General features: G+C 45.0%; 1 protein-coding gene across 3 annotated transcripts in view; it reads left to right on the top strand.

The window, feature by feature from the left end:
- LOC109899708 (bifunctional heparan sulfate N-deacetylase/N-sulfotransferase 2-like) overlaps positions 1-25,109 on the top strand; it is a 182,914-nt gene that overhangs the window by 145,179 nt on the left and 12,626 nt on the right. For 2 of the 3 annotated variants that reach the window (XM_031835741.1, XM_031835740.1), the window contains 5 exons: positions 2,213-2,264; positions 4,343-6,021; positions 17,777-17,864; positions 18,016-18,170; positions 19,784-19,969. In XM_031835741.1, coding sequence (XP_031691601.1) covers positions 4,999-6,021; positions 17,777-17,864; positions 18,016-18,170; positions 19,784-19,969 — 1,452 coding nt within the window. In that variant the 5' untranslated portion in view covers positions 2,213-2,264; positions 4,343-4,998. Of the gene's footprint in view, positions 1-2,212; positions 2,265-3,951; positions 4,052-4,342; positions 6,022-17,776; positions 17,865-18,015; positions 18,171-19,783; positions 19,970-25,109 lie in introns of those variants that run through there. The other variant, XM_020495157.2, reaches the window with a different exon arrangement.

Genomic DNA, 25,109 nt, shown 5'->3' with positions numbered 1-25,109 from the left:
TCCCCAGCTCCCACCTGCTGCCCTGTTTGTGTCTGCTGATCCAGTCTGCAGCAGGGTGGGGTCTGTGGGATTAGTAGTCGGAGTCTCTCCTTCTCTCTGTGGTTTAGTCCTCCCTCCCCAGTGTGAGCCAGACTAGCCCGGGGTGAGGAGGAGGACCTAATACGGTTCAAGCCTGCTCCTCCAGCCGTCAGCAGCCTCAGCATTTAGGCTTTATAAGCTGCTCAGGGCGATAGCCCCGGGCCACTGCTATTGACAGGAGGCAGCTGGAAGGGAGCGCTCTCTATAAACTACACTGCTCAAAAAAATAAAGGGAACACTAAAATAACACATCCTAGATCTGAATGAATGAAATATTCTTATTAAATATCACACAAAAATTATCAATGGAAATCAAATGTATCAACCCATGGAGGTCTGGATTTGGAGTCACACTCAAAATTAAAGTGGAAAACCACACTACAGGCTGATCCAACTTTGATGTAATGTCCTTAAAACAAGTCAAAATGAGGCTCAGTAGTGTGTGTGGCCTCCACGTGCCTGTATGACCTCCCTACAACGCCTGGGCATGCTCCTGATGAGGTGGCGGATGGTCTCCTGAAGGATCTCCTCCCAGACCTGGACTAAAGCATCCGCCAACTCCTGGACAGTCTGTGGTGCAACGTGGCGTTGGTGGATGGAGCGAGACATGATGTCCCAGATATGCTCAATTGGATTCAGGTCTGGGGAACGTGCAGGCCAGTCCATAGCATCAATGCCTTCCTCTTGCAGGAACTTCTGACACACTCCAGCCACATGAGGTCTAGCATTGTCTTGCATTAGGAGGAACCCAGGGCCAACCGCACCAGCATATGGTCTCACAAGGGGTCTGAGGATCTCATCTCGGTACCTAATGGCAGTCAGGCTACCTCTGGCGAGCACATGGAGGGCTGTGCGGCCCCCCAAAGAAATGCCCCCATGACTGACCCACCACCAAACCGGTCATGCTGGAGGATGTTGCAGGCAGCAGAACGTTCTCCACGGCGTCTCCAGACTCTGTCACGTCTGTCACATGTGCTTAGTGTGAACCTGCTTTCATCTGTGAAGAGCACAGGGCGCCAGTGGCGAATTTGCTAATCTTGGTGTTCTCTGGCAAATGTCCTGCACGGTGTTGGGCTGTAAGCACAGCCCCCACCTGTGGACGTCGGGCCCTCATACCACCCTCATGGAGTCTGTTTCTGACCGTTTGAGCAGGCACATGCACATTTATGGCCTGTTGGAGGTAATTTTGCAGGGCTCTGGCAGTGCTCCTCCTGCTCCTCCTTGCACAAAGGCGGAGGTAGCGGTCCTGCTGCTGGGTTGTTGCCCTCCTACGGCCTCCTCCACATCTCCTGATGTACTGGCCTGTCTACTGGTAGCGCCTCCATGCTCTGGACACTACGCTGACAGACACAGCAAACCTTCTTGCTACAGCTCGCATTGATGTGCCATCCTGGATGAGCTGCACTACCTGAGCCACTTGTGTGGGTTGTAGACTCCGTCTCATGCTACCACTAGAGTGAAAGCACCGCCAGCATTCAAAAGTGACCAAAACATCAACCAGGAAGCATAGGAACAGAGAAGTGGTCTGTGGTCACCACCTGAAGAACCACTCCTTTATTGGGGGTGTCTTGCTAATTGCCTATAATTTCCACCTGTTGTCTATTCCATTTGCACAACAGCATGTGAAATGATGTAATGAAATGTATTGTCAGTGTTGCTTCCTAAGTGGACAGTTTGATTTCACAGAAGTGTGATTGACTTGGAGTTACATTGTGTTGTTTAAGTGTTCCCTTTATTTTTTGAGCAGTGTATATAAGGAGGAGTGGAGCAGGAAGCTCAATGAATCAGTTTGGCCTTGGTGTGAAATGGTCTGACCAGCTCATTTCCCTCTCCTCTCCCCCACATCGTTGGGCTTAACCGTCCTGGACCTGCTCTTGGGGCCGGTTTCTGTCTTAAATGTCAGCTGTAAAATCTGTCAAATTCACTGGGAGCCCTGTGGGACTCATGGTTGTGTTCAGGGTCAAACGCTCTGTCTCTTTCTGTTTTTCTCTCTCTTACCCGAAGGCTTGTCTGTGTGGCTGGGAGGATGACTGGGCGCTATGTAGATAGAAAATACACTGAACACCCACTCTTTAGATGGGGAAATCTCAGCACTGCATTCTCATGTTCTTTCTTTCTGCTCTCTCCCTCACAGGTTTTCCTGCCTGACCAACCTCGTTAGATAAGACACACACGCCTTTTTTCAGGTGAGACCTCTCTGCTTCCCCCTGTCATAACACCAACTCAAACCTACCACCTCTTATATACCTCTGTTTACCCCCCAGTCTCAGTCAGATCCTTACCCTAGTCGCTATTACCCCACGTCCATTCTTTTCCAGGTATGACCACCAACTCTCTACAGAGAGCAGTAGTAAAAAATAATAATAATAAAATAAAAAAACATTACTTCAGAGGACAAGGTGATGCTGACCCATCGTTCCCTTCGATAGCCCGTCCAACCCAGTGCCGCCTCCTCACCCAGTCTCTGTGCCCCTGTGGGAGGAGGAGGAGGACCCTGTGTTGTTGTGATTTGTCTCCCTGCAGCCAGTTGGAGGGGAAGTGGTCAGCGAGGTGAGGCTGTTCTCAGGCTAAGAATAGAGCAGGTTCCTGTTTCAGGATGCCCCCCCCCCTGTTCACACTGAGGGTGATGGGTTGTGTCTGCGTTGAGGGAGGGAGTTCCACTCCAGAGCGCCACGTCTCAGAGGTTCTGTGTCGGGGGCGGAGGGTTGAGGGATGCGGGGGGTTCAGAGCGGAAGCACCATGAGGGTTTCTCTTGTTACATTACAGTCGGGAGGGTCTCTGTCAAGATCTTTCTCTCTCCTTCCTCAAGTTCTTGCTTACCTTTTTCTTTGTCACTCCTCATTGTCCATTCTGGATCTCTCTTGCTGTCTGTGTGTTCATCTTCCTTTGTGTTTTACTCCGTCTTTGTTTCTCTCGGTCAAGGTGCCTTTGTTAAAGCCAAGGCTTAGTTGGCACTTCTGAGAGAAAAATGATCCTTTAAGTGCTTGCCCAGGGAATGTTGCGTAGGGGCATGGTGGATGACATTGATCATGTCAGGGAAACTTTGATAGATTGCAGCATCCTGTTTATAATGCAGGGCTGTGAGAGTCTGTCTTGGCTTCGGACTCTGTCTGTTTTTTCTGTTAATAACGAACTGATATGGGCTACTTGTTTTGCTCTTTGCAGTTAACCACATATTTGTATTTGCACTGTAGCGCCATGTTGGCGTCTTCCAGTCCCCCCACAGTGATAAATGATCCAGCCAGTCTGCAGGGACTGAGACACTCTTTCACTGCTGATGTATGGATTTGCGTGAGCTAGTTTCGTAACCTGGTCTCAGTGGAATCAACCCAGCCCACTGCAGGTGGAATGCCTTAAATTTCTGGTGGCTCCCGTTTAAGGCAGGTGTTGTTCTGGAGATATTTCTCAGTTTGCTAACACACTGACAGTGAGCAGCTCTCGCGGCATTGAGTTCCCTGGCCCCCCCCTCCGGAGCTACCACTGTGCACCTGCGTCTGTGTTCGACCGGCTGCAATCGCATACAAAATATTGTGCTGTGCAGCATTGGCCCACTTTTGAGATTGTGAACACCCTCAGCCACCCACCCACATAGCCATATAATCATTCACGTTTAAGGTCAGAGTTTTCCTTTCACACCTGTAACGCTATCTTTGTGGAGGAAGAGAGTGCGGGAGGAGGTTCTGGTTCAGCTTCTGCCGTGGCTATTTTGGGCTTCATGAGAAAATGTGTTCATGACACAGGGCTTCGGAGATGGCCTGGTTTTGAGTTGGGGGAGGGAACAGGGTGGGAAATTCACGAGGCTGCAATTCTTAGGCCATATGGAAGCATCATGAAATCAGATGATCAGTAAACTGACCCTGCCTCATGTTCTGACTTGTTCTCTGAAGACGTAGGGTTTTGGGCCACTGTCAGCAAACAGACGACGTGTACCCACTGGGAACAACTCAGTCTGACAGGAAGTTACACTCTTAAGGTTTTATAGCTGCCTTTGATTTATTATGCTGTTAGCTGAGCAGTTTTTGAAAGTGCAAACAAATTATTTTTGTCTATCAATGTCAAGTTAACATGTATTTGTACTTTTAATTGAATTGCTGTCTTTGTTGACCCTGCTTCACCACTTTTCCTTCTGTTTCAGTTTTGCATTGTCATGAGAAAGACATTATCCTGAGGACACATTTTGGATACGAGAACATGGTGTGATCTGATGTGCACTAACCCTACTTTCTCTCTCTCTCTTCTCTCTCACATTCTGCCCCTCCTTCAGGCTTTTTCTCCCTCTGCCGCCCCCAAGATGAGCAGGCTGGGCCTCCACAGGGGGCAGTGTTCAGGGTGCGCCCCAACCGGCCCCCAGCCGAGAAGCTGCTGTACAGCCACACACACACACAGAACCTGAGAGCAGGAGCTACACACCCACGATAGGGTCGAGATACAACCAGTGTCTCCTGATAACGGCCGTGTTTACATGTGTACAAGGGAGTGGTGTGGTGTTCAGTGACGGAGAAAGGAGAGAGATCCGCCTAGAGGAGGGGAGCGAGCGGAGGAGGAGGAGTGTGAGGAACACACAGAGAGAGAAACCCAATCCTCTTCGGTAGCAGAGCTGCGGACGGGCGAGCCTGGGAGAAAGAGAGAGAGAGGGAGGAGAGTGTAGAGGGAGCCCTAAGTCCAGCGCAGACGGTCAGAGCAGCCAGCCAGGCAGGCATCTTGTCCTGCATCCAGAGAGGTGGAGAGACGAGCCGGGCCCCAGACGGAGAGTCATGGGCTATGGGGGCCATGGTGACCTAGCGTAAATGGCTATTCCTCAGCACAGCTTGGTGCCAGTGTCTGGAGCTCAACCCTCCCCCTCCTCCTCTTCTTGTGTCCCTGCCCGCTGCTGTTCGTCCCCGACGCTGCCTTCTGCTCTGCCCCTGTCGTGCTGCGGCTATGGTGGCCAGCCTGTGGAAGCTGGTGCGGGGCGTCAGGCAACTGGAGCTCCATCGCCTCATCCTGGCGCTCATCGTCTTCTGCCTCCTCTCCATGGCCTTCTTGGCCTACTACGTCAGCAACAGCCCCAAGATCAAGGAGGCACCCCCGCTGCCCTTCAGTGACTGCGGGGGGGTGCCGGTGGCTGTGGGAGGGGGGCAGCGGGCGCCCCTCTTCCTGCCTCGCTCAGGTCGACTGCGCCAGGTGAAGGCCATGGACAACTCTCGTACGGATCCGGTGGTGCTGGTGTTTGTAGAGAGCATCTACTCTCAGCTGGGCCAGGAGATCGTGGCCATCCTGGAGTCCAGCCGCTTCCGCTACCACACCGAGATCGCCCCGGGGAAGGGAGACATGCCCACGCTGACTGAGCGCAACCGTGGCCGATACGCCCTCGTTATCTACGAGAACTTGCTGAAGTACGTCAACCTGGATGCCTGGAACCGCGATCTGCTGGACAAGTACTGCGTGGAGTACAGTGTAGGCATCATCGGCTTCTTCAAGGCCAACGAGAACTCGCTGCTCAGCGCCCAACTCAAGGGCTTCCCTCTTTTTCTGCACTCCCACCTGGGCCTGAGGGACTACCGAATCAACCCCAATGCCCCTCTGCTTTACATCACCAGACCTAATGAGGTGGAGCAGGGCCCCCTGCCCGGGGATGACTGGACTGTGTTCCAGTCCAACCACTCCACCTACGAGCCTGTCCTCCTGGCCAGCACCAAGTCCTCTGACGCCCTGACCCACCTGGGGCCACTCAGGGCTATGCACTCCACCGTGGTCCAGGACCTGGGGCTCCACGACGGCATCCAGAGGGTCTTGTTTGGAAACAACCTGTCCTACTGGTTGCACAAGCTGGTGTTTGTGGACGCCATCGCCTACCTGACGGGCAAGCGGCTCTGCCTCTCGCTGGAGCGGCACCTGCTGGTGGACGTGGACGACATCTTCGTGGGCAAGGAGGGCACCCGCATGAAGGTGACCGACGTAGAGGTGGGTTCACTTGGTCTTTCTTTCTCTCACACTCTCCCTCTCTGCTCTCACGGTAGGCCTGTATGTGAGGCTCACTTCATTTGCCTAGGTTCACTGTCAGTGGTAATTAAGATTATTTCAGTCTGTCACTTTAACAAGTTTAGATGTTTCTGTTAAAGCACCCTTTGATTATTTCCTACTCCTTTCCTACTCCTTGCACCGTGGGACACACGGTTGAACATATTGATTTCCATTGCCATTCACCGTAAGGTGTGACTTGCTTCTAAGGCAAGGCCAAATAAAGGCTAGCGTTTATTAGGATGAATCGCAACAGGATCGGTCTCTTCTGCCATTAGTCTAGTATCTGGTTGTTAGTATGCTACTGTGTCAAATAGATTTACGTGCGTTCTCTTCACTTTGAGAAAACCTCCACTGGATGACGTTAAGGCTTTTCCAGTCTTGAACAAAACCTTGTTTGAAGTGACAAAAACAGATGTGTGAGAGTCTCCAGTACGTCACAGCACTCTTAATGGGTTTTCTCACCGCTCTATATAGCTGTTGAACACATTTAAACCACGTCAGCAGTTTGCGGTGCAAAAAAGCGAGCCACGTTGCCTGGAGGGCCACTCTGCCAAATGCATCAAACTAAATTAACACAATTAATGGGAAATAATAGGAGTATTAATTAGGCTTTAGCACTGATAACAGGGATGCAGTTTAGAGTGTAATGGGGGGACGATACAAGGGGGCAAGCTTGTCGCTTCAGCAAAAAGAGACCTGCTCACTCCAAGCGTGTCTCCTTCCCCACGAGTGGTAGGGGGGTGGGGAGGTGCAGGGCAACCAAGAGTCGTTCAGTCAGTTAATGAGCCTGTCATCAACTAAACCTGACAAGGTTGGTACCAGGCAGTTGCATAAAAAGGGCATATGGAAGGAGAAATGTACTGTTGGCACCACCGCTGTGTTTAGTTATCACACCACCGGTTAGACATTTCTGCTTAATTGCTCCTGTGGAAATTGTATGACTAATAGACCATTGACGTCTCAGGCAGCCGAGTCAGGTACATGCTTTTGAGGACATTCTCTAAATGGAGAAAGCAACATTACATTACGTGTATATATGGATTAATTGTGGAGCACAGAATAGAACAGCCAAGGTAGTGTAGTCGGAAGAATGGCCCATTGATTTTGCTCACCTCAATCTTCTGAACAGAAGTGGTCCTCTCTGAAAGGAATTGGCCAACTTGGTCTCTCGAGCATCAAGTCAATGGAACCACTTACCACTTTCTAATGTGTTAAAGATGCTGAAATATATTTGATGTCTATCCAAATAACATTTTCACCACAACATATTGATCCAGAGAGTTATACCACATGACCAAAAGTATGAGGGCACCATCTAGTCGTACTTCCCATTTCAAAATCATGAGCATTAATATGGAGTTGGTCCCCCCTTTGCCGTTATAACACTCTTCTTGGAAGGCTTTCCACTAGATGTTGGAACATTGCTGCTGGGATTGCTTCCATTCAGTCACAAGAGCATTAGTGAGGTCGGGCACTGATGTTGGGCAGTAGGCCTGGCTCGCAGTTTGCTTTCCAATTCATCCCAAAGGTGGTTGAGGTTAGGGCTCTTGTGCAGGCCAGTCAAGTTCTTCCACATCAATCTTGATAAACCATTTCTGTACGTACCTCGCTTTGTGCACGGGGGAATTGTCATGCTAAAACAGGAAAGGGCCTTCCACAAACTGTTGACACATAGTTGGAAGCACAGAATCGTCTAAAATGTCATGGTATGCTGTAGCGTTAAGGTTTCCCTTCATTGGAACTAAGGGGCCTAGCCCAAACCATGAAAAACAGCCCTAGACCATTATTCTTCCTCCACAAAACTTTATAGTTGCCGCTATGCATTGGGACAGGTAGCTTTCTCCTGGCATCCACCGAACTCAGATTCGTCCGTCAGACGTGTTTCCACTGCGCCGGTGTCCAATGGCTGCGAGCTTTACACCACTCCAGCCGACGCTTGGCATTGCACATGGTGATTTTAGGCTTGTCTGCTGCTGCTCAGCCATGAAAACCCATTTCATGAAGCTCCTAACGAGCAGTTATTGTGCTGACGTTGCTTCCAGAGGCAGTTTGGAACTCATAGTGAGTATTGCAACCGAGGACAGACAAATTTCACCCGCTACAGAACTTAGCAGTCCTGTTCTGTGAGCTTGTGTAGCCTACCACTTCTCAGCTGAGCCATTGTTGCTCCTAGACGTTTCCCTTCACAATAACAGCACTTACAGTTGACCGGGACAGCTCTAGCTCATAGATTTTGGTCAGGTTTCTTTTACCTGTCCTGACATGGTGTAAAATGTTGTGGCTGTTGCCATGCAGACTATAGTTTAATTACTGCTGTGTTGCCTTCCTGCACTACCACCTGGCCTCCTGTTCAACAAAGCAGCTTTAATCACCTCAAGCAGTTGTGAGGCGAGTAGCAGGGCATAAACAAGGCATGGCTAAAGGTGTCCGCATGCTTCCCAGCCGGAACATATATTATGACGACATTTTGTGACGTTTTTGTTTGTTTTTTGGGGGGGATTGTTTGGTCACAATTTTTTTCTTGAGGCAAGCTGAAGTCGGTACCCGAAGTCTATGCCCCTTCGCCAACAATGGGAATTCTTCAGTAAAGTCTTTGTTGTCATTCAACGTGAGATGACTCGTTTTAAGGCAAATTGTTTCATTTAGAAATACTGCACCAAACATCTTAGTTGGATTTAAAATTGCGCGAACAAACAAGAGAGAACTATTGTAAAGTAGACTGTCTGTAAAATGTGTATAATAAGATGTATAAATTGAAGGTAAAAGCAGAAGTGTTTATTAGTTTACTCCAATTGGAGGATCGGCGATAGGGTTTGCGGGGAATAATAATAAAGGTATATTCTTTTTTTTTAAAGTATGTATGTCTATATAGGTATGTGTATGTATTTGTGTGTATATGTATGCATGCGTGTATGGTTATAAATATTTACCAAAAAGATATGGGGGATTGGAAATGATGCAGACAATTACATTGGAAGCAACATTCTTTTCGCAATATTAAGCTGATACACCCCTTAAAAAAATATATTAAAAAAATTGCGTGACTGCACACTCGTTCGATTTGCCTTTCACTCGTTCGGCTAGCCACTAGCGAACTGAAGCATGCTGATGCCTTAATGGACCACTAATCTCGTCTATTCTCACTCTGGGGGTGCTGCCTCAGACTCCTAAATACTAAAGCTGATTTCCCATACACGCATACCCCTGTTCACTTTTCCATGGGGCATTTGATATGGTTGACTCCTTCGATGTAACGTCAGCGATACTCTATTTGCTTTAGATGGTTGAATTTACATACAGTGCACTTGGAGTGCTTCCATATTCACTCCGGTTGGATGGGTACTCAATCACCTTAGCATCTTAAATAAGCATTTATATTTCTCTGCCCATATGGTAAATGGCAGCTGCTGATGTTTGTCCTTGGCCATGTCCCCTTTCATCATCCTCCTGTTATGCAGGCCAGGTGGGAGTCCTGTTGACAGTCTAAGGTAGGGTCAGCCAATGCCCAGAGGCTTAAGTCAGATCACTGCAGTGTGAGGTTTTTAGCCAGCCCGGGGAATTCACAATGTCTTTAGATTTTTCTCAAGACAATTCAAGCATATTGAGGTCAATGATCTGAAGAAGAAATAAAAGCACACACAGACGGTGGAGATTTGAATTTTTTTAACATTTATTTTACCTTTATTTTACTAGGCAAGACAGTTAAGAACAAATTCTTATTTTCAATGACGTCCTAGGAAGAGTTGCAGTGGAGACTGACTGACAAGGGCCCCCTTACCAACCCTTATACCCCACCCTCATTCTGTCCATCTGCCCTTCTGTTTACCTCAGCTCTCCCTACCTATACTCTTCTTTTCCAGGCTGGCACCAAGTTCTGTCTGTGTGCCCACAGGACAATGCCCCTTACCTCATCCCCCTGTTTAGTTTCGCCTCTCTCAGTCTCCTATGTCCTCCTCAGAAACACTGAAGGACTTTCGAAAAAGAGGAGCAGTTGTTGTTGTGCTGGAGGAGATGGAGAAGATATCAGACGCTGCTGTTCAGTTTCTGATCGCCGCTTGTCATCAGACATGAATTATGTCTTGATATGTCTGTGGGGAGACATATCTCTGTCAGCAAACCTCAGGTGCTCCTAGGCAGCCAATACTGAGACATGGATCATATTTCCACACACAAACACACACACAGACCCCATAGACACTCACACACACACTCATCCTAATCTGCAAGGAAAACAAACAGTGAATGCACACATGCTCAAGGACATCAGTACCCCTTTAAATAAGTCAGCGATTGGGTCTTATCAGGTACAGCTGCTATCTCTCTCCCAGAGGTTTGAACAGTGGAGGTAAAGTGCATAGCTCTGCAGCTCTGGGTTGATATGTGGAGGCAGAGCAGCAATCTCTTTCCCCATGCTGTGATTTGTGTGAGGATGCTGCTGTAGTCATCTGATATAGCTGATAAAGTGTGACGGTTTGGGGAATTTGTGGAACAGGACTCCAGGGCTCCGCAGATTTGCTTTGCAATCCCATTAAAATCTTTACAATACCCCAACATGTGCACATTTTTTTTTACCCTTTATGGGTACAGCAGATATTTTTATTTATTTATTACTTGTCTTTCCACTCTGACTTTTATGATGCATCTGCATTTTGTTGTATCCAATCTAGTTGTTAAAGGCCCAATGCAACAGTTTTTTGTCTCAATATCAAATCATTTCCTGGTAACAATTAAGGACCTTACTGTGATTGTTTTCAATTACAGTAGTCAAAAACAAACAAAAATAGCTTCTTAGCAAAGACCGATTTCTCAAGCAAGCATTTTGCAAGGACTGTCTGGGCGTGGTCTGAGTGGGAAGGGGAAAACTGAAAACTAGCTGTTATTGGAAGAGAGGTTTAGAACTCTCTTTCTTTTTGGTCTCACCAGGCAGGCCAAAGCATCATCCCGCCAAAACAGGCTGCAATGTTATGCAGTCTTTACAAACAGCTCTTACACTAAAAGGGTATTATTAGGGCTGTGGCGCTCACAAAATTTGACAAGCCGGTGATTGTCAAGCAGTGACCGTACTTACATATCCCAACCCAGAAGCCATGGATTACAGGCAACATCCGCAATGAGCTTAAGGCTAGAGCTGCCGCTTTCAAGGAGCGGGACACTAATCTGGACGCGTATAAGAAATCCCACTATGCCCTCAAACAAACCATCAAACAGGCAAAGCGTCAATACAGGACTAAGATTGATTAATACTACACCGGCTCTGATGCTCGTCGAATGTGGCAAGGCTTGCAAACTATTATGGACTACAAAGGGAAATCCAGCTGCGAGCTTCCAAGTGACTTGAGCCTACCAGACAGGCTAAATGCCTTTTATGCTCGCTTCGAGGCAAGCAACACTGAAGCATGCATGAGAGCACCAGCTGTCCCGGACGACTGTGTGATCACACTCTCTGTAGCCGATGTGAGCAAGACCTTTAAACAGGTCAACATTCAGACATATTACCAGGACGTGTACTCAAAGCATGCGCGGACCAACTGGCAAGTGTCTTCACTGAAATGTTCAACCTCTCCCTGACCGAGTCTGTAATACCTACATGTTTCAAGCAGACCACTATAGTCCCTGTGCCCAAGAGAGTGAAGGTAAACTGCCAAAATGACTACCACATTGTAGCACTCACGTCGGTAGCCATGAAGTGCTTTGAAAGGCTGGTCATGGCTCACATCAACACCATCGTCCCGGAAACCCTAGCCTAGACCCAGTCCAATTCACATACCACCCCAACAGATCCACAAATGACGCAATCCCAATCGCACGACACACTGCGCTTTCCCACCTGAACAAAAGGAACACCTATGTTAGAATGCTGTTCATTGACTATAGCTCAGCGTTCAACACCATAGTGCCCTCAAAGCTCATCACTAAGCTAAGGACCCTGGGAATAAACACCTCCCTCTGTAACTGGATCCTGGACTTCCTGTTCACCCACGACTGTGTGGCCAATCACGACGCCAAAACTTTCATTAAGTTTGCTGATGACACAACGGCCAGATCACAGACAATGATGAGACAGCCTATAGGGAGGAGGTCAATAAGCTGGCAGTGTGGTGCCTGTACCCCAGTATATAGGCTCGTTATTAATATTTCATTGTAACTATTTTTTTTAACTTTAGTTTATTTAACTCTATTTTCTTAAAGGGCTTTTAGGTAAACGTTTCACAGTCATTTCTACAACTGTTGAGTTCAATGCATGTGTCAAAATTCCGCTGAAAAGGCAGTGTGCGAAATTCACATTTTTTTGAAATATGTAACTTTCACACATTTAACCAGTCCAATACAGCAAATGAAAGAAATATCTTGTTAATCTACCCATCGTGTCCGATTTCAAAAATGCTTTACAGCTAAAGCACAATATATGATTATGTTAGGTCATAGCCAAGTCGAATAAACACAAAAAGCAGAAATATAGATCAAATTAATCACTAACCTTTGATCTTCATCAGATGACACTCATAGGACATCATGTTACATAATACATGTATGTTTTGTTCGATAATGTACATATTTATATCCAGAAATCTCAGTTTACATTGGCGCCTTACGTGCAATAATGTTTTGATTCCAAAACATCCAGTGATTTTGCAGAAATACTCATAATAAACATTGATAAAAGATACAAGTGTTATTCACAGAATTAAAGATGGACTTCTCCTTAATGCAACCGCTGTGTCAGATTTCAAAAAAACTTTACGGAAAAAGCATAATCTGAGAACAGCGCTCAGAACCCAAAACAGCCAGAGGAATATCCGCAATTTTGGAATGAACAAAGTTAGAAACAACACCATAAATATTCACTTACCTTTGATCTTCATCAGAAGGCATTCCCAGGAATCCCAGTTCGACAATAAATGACTGATTTGTTCCATAAAGTTCCATCATTTATGTCCAAATAGCCCAGTAATCCATCTTCATGAGGCGCAGGCACTTCATCCAGACAAAAACTCAAAGTTCCTGTACAGTCCTTTAGAAACATGTCAAATGATGTATGGAATCAATCTTTAGGATGTTTTTAACATAAAACATCAATAATGTTCCAACCGGAGAATTCCTTTGTCTTCAGAAAAGCACTGGAACGAAAGGTAACTCTGTCGGGAGTGCGCGTCATGAGACCAAGGCTCTCTGCCAGACCACTGACTCAGAGGTCTCATGAGCCTCTCCTTTATAGTAGAATGCTCATTCAAGTTTCAAAAGACGGTTGACATCTAGTGGAAGCCGTAGGAAGTGCAACTTTATCCATATCTCAATGTGTATTCATTCGGTAGGCCAAGCTTTGAAAAACTACAAACCTCAGATGTCCCACTTCCTGGTTGGATTTTTCTCAGGTTTTCACCTGCCATATGAGTTCTGTTATACTCACAGACATCATTCAAACAGTTTTAGAAACTTCAGAGTTTTCTATCCAATACTAATAATAATACGCATGTATTAGCATCTGGGACAGAGTAGGAGGCAGTTCACTCTGGGCACGCTATTCATCCAAAAGTGAAAATGCTGCCCCCTATCCCAAAAAGTTTAATATAAGCATATTTTGCTTATCCTGTCTTCCGCACGTAGCCTACAAGCCGCTGATGCAAACCTTTGGAACGTCTACATTTTTTTTGACTCCTTCACTTTTTCCACATTTTGTTACATTACAGCCGTATTCTGAAATTGATTCAATAGTTTTTTCCCCCTCATCAATCTACATTTGATGACAAAGCAAAAACAGATTTTTAGAATTTGTCAAATGTATTTAAAAAAATTATATCACATTTACATTAGTATTCAGACCCTTTACTCAGTACTTTGTTGAATCACCTTTGGCAGTGATAGCAGCCTCGAGTCTTCTTGGGTATGACACTACAAGCTAGACACACCGGTATTTGGCAAGTTTCTCCAATTCTTCTCTGCAGATCCTCTCAAACTCTGTCAGGTTGGATGGGGAGAGATGCTATTTTCAGATCTCTCCTGAGACATTCTATCGACTTCAAGTCCGTACTCGGGTTGGCCACTCGAGGACAATCAGAGGCTTGTCCCGAAGCCACTCCTGCATTGTCTTGGCTGTGTGCTTAGGGTCGTTGTCCTTATGGAAGGTGAACCTTCTCCCCAGTCTGAGGTCCTGAGAGCTCTGGAGCTTTTTCGTCAATGATCTCTCTGTATTTTGCTCCGTTAATCTTTCTCTCGATCCTGACTAGTCTCCCAGTCCCTGCTGCTGAAAAACATCCACATAGCATGATGCTGCCACCACCATGCTTCACCGTAGGGATAGTGCCAGGTCTCATCCAGACGTGACACTTGGCATTCAGGCCAAAGAGTTCAATCTTGGTTTCATCAGACCAGAGAATCTTGTTTCTCATGGTCTGAGAGTCCTTTAGGTACCTTTTGTCGAACTCCAAGCGGGCTGTCATGTGCCTTTTACTGAGGGGTGGCTTCAGTCTGGTCACTCACTATAAAGGCCTAATTGGTGGAATGCTGCAGAGATGGTTGTCCTTCTGGAAGGTTCTCCCATCTCCACAGATGAACACTGGAGCTCTGTCAGAGTGAACATCAGGTTCTTGGTCACCTCCCTGTCAAAGGCCCTTCTCCCACGATTGCTCAGTTTGGCGGGGTGGCCAGCTCCGGGAAGAGTCTTGGTGGTTCCGAACCTCTTCCATTTAAGAATGATGGAGTCCACTGTGTTCTTGGGGACCTTCAATGCTGCAGACATTTTTTGGTAACCTTCCCAGATATGTGCCTCGACACAATCCTGTCTTGGAGCTCTACGGACTATTCCTTTGACCTCATGGCTTGGTTTTTGCCTTATATAGTCAGGTGTGTGCCTTTCCAAATCATGTCCAATCAATTGAATTTACCACAAGTGGACTTCAATCAAGTTGTAGAAACATCTCAAGGATGGTCAATGGAAACCGGATGCACCTGAGCTCAATTTCGAGTCTCACAGCAGAGGTTCTGAATACTTATGTCAATAAGTTATTTCTGTTTTTTGTTTTTTTATGAATTGACAAACATTTATACAAACCTTTCCTTCTTCATTATGAGTATTGTATGTAGCTTGATGAGGGAAATTTTGTATTTAATCCATTTTAGAATAAGGCTGTAACGTAACAATGTGAAAAAAGTCAAGGGGTTTGAATACTTTCCGAAAACAACATATGTTATGTTCTGATCTCGTGGCTGTGGGCTACAGTAGTTCATTTAGCAGACAAGATTTCCATATAATTCTGCGGCATTATTTTATATTAAAGCTGAATTTAAATAATATTTTTTCCAAATGATTTGAGGGACTGCGCACTTGCAGCTATTCTGTGTTGAGCAGTTAACAAATAAATACGTACTCCTATCTGCTTAATTTAAAGTTATTAATGTAACTTTAGAAGTTCCGAAAAACGTTGGGCTATATGTTTTGATTTTCAATACATTGTTAGGATGTGTGATGCGACTAATGATGATTTGATAAAAGTTGCTTGAAAGGCATGAGCAGCATACCAGCAGCATATACCACCCTGCATACCACTGCTGGCTTGCTTCTGAAGCTAAGCAGGGTTGGTCCTGGTCAGTTCCTGGATGGGAGACCAGATGCTGCTGGAAGTGGTGTTGGAGGGCCAGTAGGAGGCACTCTTTCCTCTGGTCTCAAAAAAATATCCCAATGCCCCAGGGCAGTGATTGGCATTGACACTGCCCTGTGTAGGGTGCCGTCTTTCGGATGGGACGTTAAACGGGTGTCCTGACTCTCTGAGGTCATTAAAGATCCCATGGCACTTATCGTAAGAGTGTCGTGGTCACCTAATATTCCCCAGTTTACAATTGGCTCATTCATCCCCCTCCTCTCCCCTGTAACTATTCCCCAGGTCGTTGCTGCAAATGAGAACATGTTCTCAGTCAACTTACCTGGTAAAATAACGGAAAAATAAATAAAAAATAAATGAGCTCTGCTTTGTTTTTGCGCAGGCTATACACACTTCATCAGGCTCTCATTCACAATCTGACAAGCACTTGATAATGCCTCAACTTCCCGGGAACATCCATTTTGTGTGGCCGTAATGAACCCTAAATGAAATCCCTGTTTTTTGCGACCAGTGGCCGTTGTGCCCTTGGCCCCGAGTGCTGCGTTGTGCCCTTCTCCCAGAGTGCTGCGCACTCCGAAGCACCTCTCACTCACATGGCTCTCCATCACCTGATCAGGTTTTCCTCAGAGGCTACAAGTGAAGACAGACACATCAGGGATGCAACTGCGCGCGTTCTTATCCATTTCCGAGGTGCATGTTGAAGATATTGGAAGAACGGTCCACGTTTACTTTTTGTCAGCCAACAAGATGAGTAGGCCTAATGAACAGCAAAAGCACAAGCTTATGTCAATCTACTATCCCCCATAGTACAAAAGTTGACCTATTCTGTGCTATAAATAAATATTCCAAACATAGTCTGGGACAGTTGTGGGATGTGATAGATCTCAAATTAATACAACCACTAGCATAAAAAATGTTTTCATGTAATGTGGCTGACTCAACAGCTCTGAACGGTTAGCTTAAAATGTTGATAAACTATTAGGCTATTTCTTAACATTATAAGCGCAAGAATGTGCACACGGCAGTAGGCTATAACCTTGAATGTTCCATTAGTGGGAAAACACCATTATCAAAAGTGACTGCAAATGCGATTATGCATATAATGCTTTTATTATAAAGGTGCTTTTTTATGGTGATTAATTATATTTTCCAAATTAAAACTCGCCCTCTGTTTATGTATGCCAGTTAGACTTTGCCAAAATACCAGCAACAGTGTGTGAAAACCTTGTGAAGACTTACAGAAAACGTTTGACCTCTGTCATTGCCAACAAAGGGTATATAACAAAGTATTGAGAAACTTTTGTAATTGACCAAATACTTATTTTCCACCATAATTTGCAAATAAATTCATAAAAAATCCTACAATGTGATTTTCTGGATTTTTTTTCTTCATTTTGTCTGTCATACTTGAAGTGTACCTATGATGAAAATTACAGGCCTATCATCTTTTTAAGTGGGAGAACTTGCACAATTGGTGGCTGACTAAATACTTTCTTGCCCCACTGTAAGTGATAGGCTAATATTGTCACCCATCAGACTATTCTTGATTTAATCTGTGACCGACCGGCTCGATTCGGTCTTATGTAGCAACATTTGAATTTGTTTTTTTCCATTGGATAAAAGTAAATACTGAGAAAATGGTATCATATACTACAGTTGAGGAACAATGGGAAAGTAATTCTGTTTTGAAAGTTGATACATTTGTAACCTCACTTTTGAGAAAATGGCCCTTGAATGTTTTGGTACACCTACTGGAGAGCTCTTCTTTGTCTACACCCATTCAGCATCGTTCACACCCTTTTAAGTTTTAGCACCACGCCTTAGCATCAGCAGCATGAGAGCTTGGAGAATCCTAATTCTCGTGACTCGTGACCGCTGGTGTGGCGGTAATACGGTCACCGAAATAGCCTAAGATATTATAATTTTTACAATTTCAAAGTGTTATTCCGACATTGTGTGGAAATATATATGAAACACAGGAAAATCATGTTTTTGACTGCTCTGGGCCTTTAAGTTTGTCGGCAACATGATCGTTTTTAAAGCTAATAACTGCAATTGTGAATATAAATCCTATTCCTCTGTCATGTCCTCGTTTGCAGGCCTTGCTCAAAACGCAAAACAAGCTGCGAATGCTGGTCCCCAATTTTACCTTCAACCTCGGCTTCTCTGGAAAGTTCTATCACACAGGTGAGGGCATCACTAAGTGAAAAAACAAAACATACCCTGTACTAGACAGTATCACTGTAGATTCTGAGTTTGATGGTGTCATTGAGAAACTCTGTACCTATTATTTCCTTCCCGCCCTCTCTGCTCCCTTTCTCTTCCCTTACCCCTCCAGGCACAGACGAGGAGGACCGGGGAGATGACATGCTGCTAAGACACAGGAAGGAGTTCTGGTGGTTCCCCCACATGTGGAGTCACATGCAGCCCCACCTGTTCCACAACGTCAGCGTGCTGGCTGAGCAAATGAGGCTCAACATGCTGTTTGCCCAGGTGAGTGTACGTCCGTGGACATCAAACATCATAATCATACTATAGCTCTCTCTGGTAAGATGCCGTATATACAGTATGCTCATCCTCAGCACATTGTAGTTAGGCATGTAGTTATGGCCTTGTTGATCCAAATGGTGAGTGGTAATTGAATTTCTGGATGCTGGCCGTTGTGGATTTTTCCTTGTGAGCAAATATCTACCATCCAATATCCTTGTGCTTCAGCTTGTATGTTAGTCTGTGGACTTGGCCATATTCCAAATAAGGCCCATTCTTAATGTACAGTAACATGGCTCGCAGACATTGGTGCAAAAGATGCCCCCAAGGCTGCCTTATTGATGTAGTGAGAAGCATGCTGCCCCCAAGGGAGCTGTGCGTGTTGATGTAGTGAGTGGCATTGGGAGTCAGAGGCCTGGGCCCAGGGAGCAGACGGTGTCAGCGGGTGTGTGTGTGAGGTGAATACTAACCAGCAGCAGCGTCCCCTCTCAGTAATCCCTGCTGCCAAACAGCTGCCCTTCTGGCTGACAGTGATGGACTGTGTCTCTGAGTGGTCAGGGGGGAGAGAGAGGGTAGTGGGTCCTTCATCATAGCTTAATGAGCATCAATGAGCTAGCTAGCCAACTTCTTTCGCCAATTAGCTTCACCTGGCCTGTGTGCGACGGTTGCAAAGTTGGTTTGACTTTGTATACTCTGTGGGTCTAGTTAGGGACTGTAAATAAATTACACAATGTAAATGGGACAATAACTTCATGTTGCACATCTTTTAGTTGTTTCATTAAATGCTTTAAATATTTGTGTAGGAATTTCTACAATTTATAGTTGTTTTGAGATCAAGTCCCATTGCGATATCGAATGTCAAACCACATTGTACAGTGTTTGTATACATTAATGTTGTCAGACAAGTATATATTCTGGGTTCTGTAGGGGTACAGCAGTTGAACTAAGCTCATGAGGCTTTTATAAGTTATATTCTTCAAAAATCAATGGATATCATTCATTTATAAGTAAAAAAATGATGTAGCAACTGCGGATTCTAGCTTTAAGCATTCCCAGCACTCTGTGTTCTGCCAGCGAGGGGCACAGTGCCACGGTACCACACTATACATTCAGTTTGATGTATTTGTGTTAGTCTATAAAGCTGGGCTCTCAAACTTTGTTCCAGGAGAGCCTACCCTCCTGTAGGTTTTCGCTCCAACCCCAGTTGTATATATCCTGATTTAATCTTATCAACCAGCTAATTATTAGAATCAGGTGTGCTAGATTATGGTTGGAATGAAAACCTACAGGACGGTAGCTCTCCAGGAACATGGTTGGAGATCCCTGCTCTAAAGAATTTAAGCTCCTGCTGAGCTTCCTGACTGTTGCCTTTTTTACAGTGTAGTGATTTGTAGATCAAGCAGGGTTATGTTGCCCTCCAGTGGAGAAGTTGCACATCATTTTTTCTGCTGCGTGTTTGTTTTGAAGCAAACGGTGACTCATTCATGATCATTAAAATGGCAATTTCATCACGTTTGTTATTGCAATTTGTTCTGGGTGTCCATCCTGTCCCTAGACACTTCTGACATCCATCTTTCTCTCTGTCTTATATCTATCCCCACCCTCCTCTTCCCCTCCAGGAGCATGGGATTCCTACAGACATGGGATATGCTGTGGCCCCCCACCACTCGGGGGTTTACCCTGTCCACAGCCAGCTGTATGAGGCCTGGAAGTCAGTGTGGGGCATCAAGGTGACCAGCACAGAGGAGTATCCTCACCTCAGACCAGCCCGCTACCGCAGGGGCTTCATCCACAATGGCATCCAGGTCAGTCATGGCAGTCAATCAGTTTATTGAAGGAGAAGTTGACCCAAAATCACACATTTCCCAAATGATTCCATACCTTGAAATTAGTTTGGTTGAGTTTGCCTTCTCCCTCTCTCTCCCTGCAGTCTAGAACTGGAATGAGTCTCGTGACGTATCTTTGTGCACTGCTAACTCTGCTATGTTGTCAGTCAACAAGCCATTGAGAAAATTCTTTGTTTTAATGAAAGCGTATGGCCGAATGAGCTGTTTTTAGCAAAAGTACCATTGCTTTTGAGACAGGAAATGTGTACTTTTCCACCTAAAATGTTTGAGATTATTTTAGATAATTATTTTATGTGGCCGACTGAAACAATAGCGGAGATGGGGCACTCTCATGGGGCAAACTCTGTGACATATACAGTACCGTTCAAAAGTTTGGGGTCACTTAGAAATGTCCTTGTTTTTGTCCATTAAAATACCATAAAATTGATCAGAAATACAGTGTGGACATTGTTAATGTTGTAAATAATTATTGTAGCTGGAAATGGCAGATTTATTTTATGGAATGTCTACATAGGCATACAGAGGCCCATTTTCAGCAACCATCACTCCTGTCTTCCAATGGCACGTTGTGTTAACTTTCTTCTAAAACTCATCAGTCTATTCTTGTTCTGAGATATGAAGGCTATTCCATGTGAGAAATGACCAAGAAACTGAAGATCTCGTACCACGCTGTGTACTACTCCCTTCACAGAACAGCGCAAACTGGCCCTAACCACAATAGAAAGAGGAGTGGGAGGCCCCGGTGCACAACTGAGCAAGAGGACAAGTACATTAGAGAAACAGTGAAGAGGCGACTCCGGGATGCTGGCCTTCTGGATATTTTCACACATTTTCCCAATGTCTGATATTGGCTAGCCATAGCTTATTTGCATGACAAAATGTCAGGCAATTGTATAGCCTTGTGTGGAATACCTGGAAATATCACATTAACATAAGTATTCAGACCCTTTACTCAGTATTTTGTTGAAGCACCTTTGGCAGAAATTACAGCCTTGAGTCTTCTTCGGGATGACGCTACAAGCTTGGCACACCTGTATTTGGGGAGTTTCTCCCATTCTTCTCTGCAGATCTTCTCAAGCGCTGTCGGGTTAGATGGTGAGCGTCACTGCACAGCTTTTTTCAGTTCTCTCCAGAGATGTTCGATCGGGTTCAAGTCCGGGCTCTGGTTGGGCCACTCAAGGACATTCAGAGACCTGTCCCGAAGCCACTCCTGCGTTGTCTTGGCTGTGTGCAGTGTTTGGAAGGTGAACCTTCACCCCAGTCTGAGATCCTGAGCACTCTGGAGCAGGTTTTCATCAAGGATCTTTCTGTACTTTGCTCTGTTCATCTTTCCCTCAATCCTGACTGGTCTCCCAGTCCCTGCTGCAGAAAAACATGCTGCCACCATCATGCTTCACCGTAGGGAGGGTGCCAAGTTTCCTCCAGATGTGACATGGCATTCAAGCCAAAGAGTTCAGTATTGGTTTAATTTCTCATGGTCTGACAATCCTTTAGGTGCCTTCTGGCAAACTCCAAGCGGGCTGTCATGTGCCTTTTACTCAGGAGTGGCTTCCGTCTGGCCACTCTACTATAAAAACATAATTGATGGAGTGCAGCAGAGATGGTTGTCCTTCTGGAAAGGTTCTACCTTCTCCACAGAGGAATTCTGGAGCTCTGTCAGAGTGACCATCGGGTTCTTGGTCACCTCCCTGACCAAGGCACTTCTCCCCCGATTGCTCAGTTTGGCCAGGCGGCCAGTTCTAGGAAGTCTTGGTTGTTCCAAACTTCTTCTGTTTAAGAATGATGGAGGCCACTGTGTTCTTGGGGACCTTCAATGCTGCAGACATTTTTGGGTACCCTTCCCCAGATCTGTGCCTCAACACAATCTTGTCTCTGAGCTCTACGGACAATTCTTTTGACCTCATGGCTTGGCTTTTGCTCTGATCTGCACTGTCAGCTGTGGGACCTTTATATAGACAGGTGTGTGCCTTTCCAAATGATGTCCAAGCAATTGAATTTACCACAGGTGGACTCCAATCAGGTTGAAAAACATCTCAAGGATGATCAATGGATACAGGATGCACTTGAGCTCAATTCTGAGTCTCATAGCAAAGGGTCAGAATACTTCCTTTTTTTCTCTTCTTTTTTTAATTAGAAAAAATGTCTAAACATGTTTTCGCTTTGTCATTATTGGGTATTGTGTGTACATTTTAGAGTAAGACTAATGTAACAAAATGTGGAAAGGGGGAAGGGGTCTGAATACTTTCTGAACAACTGGCACAAGTATTTGAAGAACTTGAATGAGTGGATAAACCCAATTTGACTTTACGTATTTTTATTTTAATATGTATCACACACGTACATCACACTTTTGAAGAAATTATGTCTAGCAAAATATAAAGTTATGCTAGGGGGGTTGAGCGGGAAAAAAACCATGCTTGAATGTTTGGTATTACATTTTTTGTGACAAATATATTATATAAACAACAATAGTTGCTTTATTGGTCCATTTGCATGGATATTCTTTATTTATGCAGTTCACAGTACCTAACCTGACACAACACACATCACAGGCTGAGAGCAGTACATACCTGTAACTTTGACGATTCACAAGGATATTTAACTCTGATGGCATTTACCACACAGCATGGGAGCAGCAAAATCCCATTTGTCACGAAAGGAAACTAGCTGCTCTTCATCATCAATAAGTTGGTAATTTAATCAAATTCCCTGCAGCATACGCATTCTTCATGAGTCTGCATTGGCACACAGTTACCACAACTACACCACCAATCTGTGTTCATCCTAGGGATGGGCTGGAGCTGTGGTCCTGATGCTGTGGCTAGAGCCACATCATGTAGTGAGTAGCCTAAATCTATCGATGTTGCATTGAGCTGGGTGAATGGAAAATGAATGAGCCATCCAATATACTGTAATAGAAATAAGGCCATGCTCATAAATAAATCATCATTCTCCCTCATTTTAAATGGCATCGACCGCCACTGTTCCATGGGTATTAGTCTGCCATCAAACATCAACAGTAAGACATGTAGCCTATAGAGCCCCACAGTGTAGGTGTCATAATACCCATAAAACCTAGCTGTCAAACACGAAAATGGTTCCAGTCGTTTTTTTCACCATTAATTTTTCCCATATGGGATTTTAGAACCCCTTCAAAAAAGGTCTCTGTTTCATGTAGGCTTTCCCTGGTATGACGTTTTGATAACCGTGTAAATCTCTCTCGACAAGGTGACTTTCTTTGATCAATATATTCGTAACTATTTACTCTGTAGATTGGAAAATGCTAATTAGCATCAAATTAGACATCATGGTGTAAAGGACTTTCAGTTGAAGTCGGAAGTGTACATACTAGAGGTCGACCGATTTATGATTTTTCGATACCGATTATTGGAGGACCAAAAAAAAGCCGATAACCATTTAATCGGCCGATTTTAAAATGAAAAATGTATTTGTAATAATGACAATTACAACAACCCTGAATTAACACTTATTTTAACTTAATATAATACATCAATAAAATCCATTTAGCCTCAAGTAGATAATGAAACATATTCAATTTTGTTTAAATAATGCAAAAACAAAGTGTTGGAGAAGAATGTAAAAGTGAAATATGTGCTATGTAAGAAAGCTAACGTTTCAGTTCCTTGCTCAGAACATGAGAACATATGAAAGCTGGTGGTTCCTTTTAACATGAGTCTTCAATATTCCCAGGTAAGAAGTTTTAGGTTGAAGTTATAATAGGACTATTTCCCTCTATACCATTTGTATTTCATTAACCTTTGACTATTGGATGTTCTTGTAGGCACTTTAGTATTGCCAGTGTAACAGTATAGCCTCCGTCCCTCTCCTCGCTCCTCCCTGTGCTCGAACCAGCAACACAATGAAAACAGCCACCACATCGAAGCAGCGTTACCCATGCAGAGCAAGGGAAACAACCACCCCAAGGCTCAGAGCGAGTGAAGTTTGAAACGCTATTAGCAAGCGCTAACTAGCCAGCCATTTCACTTCGGTCACACCAGCCTCATCTCGGGAGTTGATAGGTTTGAAGTCATAAACAGCGCAATGCTTGACACACAACGAATAGCTGCTGGCAAAACACATGAAAGTGCTGTTTGAATTCATGTTTACGCGCCTGCTTCTGCCTACCACCGCTCAGTCAGATTGTATGCAACACAGGACACGCTAGATAATATCTAGTAATATCAACCATGTGTAGTTAACTAGTGATTATGATTGATTGTTTTTTTATAAGATAAGTTTAATGCTAGCTAGCAACTTACCTTGGCTTCCTGCCTTTGTGTAACAGGCGGTCAGTCTCCTTGTGGAGTGCAACAAGAGAGAGGCAGGTCGTTATTGCGTTGGACTAGTTAACTGTAACTGTTGTCCTTAAGCCATTTTGCCACAACTTTGGAAGTATGGTTGGGGTCATTGTCAATTTGGACGACCCATTTGCGACCAAGCTTAAACTTCCTGACTGATGTCTTGTGATTTTGCTTGAATATATCCACAGAATTTTCCATCCTCATGATGCCATCTATTTTGTGAAGTGCACCAATCCCTCCTGCAGCAAAGCACCCCCACAACATGATGCTGCCACCCCCATGCTTCACGGTTGGGATGGTGTCTTCGGCTTGCAAGCCTCCCCCTTTTTCCTACAAATATAATGACGGTCATTATGGCCAAACTGTTCTATTTTTGTTTCATCAGACCAGAGGACATTTCTCCAAAAAGCACGATCTTTGTCCCCATGTGCAGTTGCAAACCATAGTCTGGCTTTTTTATTACGGTTTTGGAGCAGTGGCTCCTTCCTTGCTGAGTGGCCTTTCAGGTTATGTCGATATAGATACTTATGTGCCTGTTTCCTCCAGCATCTTCACAAGGTCATTTGCTGTTGTTCTGGGTTTGATTTGCACTTTTCACACGAAAGTACGTTCATCTCTAGGAGACAGGACACGTCTCCTTCCTGAGCGGTATGATGGCTGCGTGGTCCCACGGTGTTTATACCTGCGTGCTATTGTTTGTATAGATGAACATGGTACTTTCAGGTGTTTGGAAATTGCTCCCAAGGATGAACCACACTTGTGGAGGTCTACCATTT

Source organism: Oncorhynchus kisutch, linkage group LG11 (assembly GCF_002021735.2).
Source record: "Oncorhynchus kisutch isolate 150728-3 linkage group LG11, Okis_V2, whole genome shotgun sequence".
NCBI classification, from domain to species: domain Eukaryota; kingdom Metazoa; phylum Chordata; class Actinopteri; order Salmoniformes; family Salmonidae; genus Oncorhynchus; species Oncorhynchus kisutch.
Note: the sequence above shows the minus strand (reverse complement) of the source record. Positions and strands in the feature narration are given on the sequence as shown.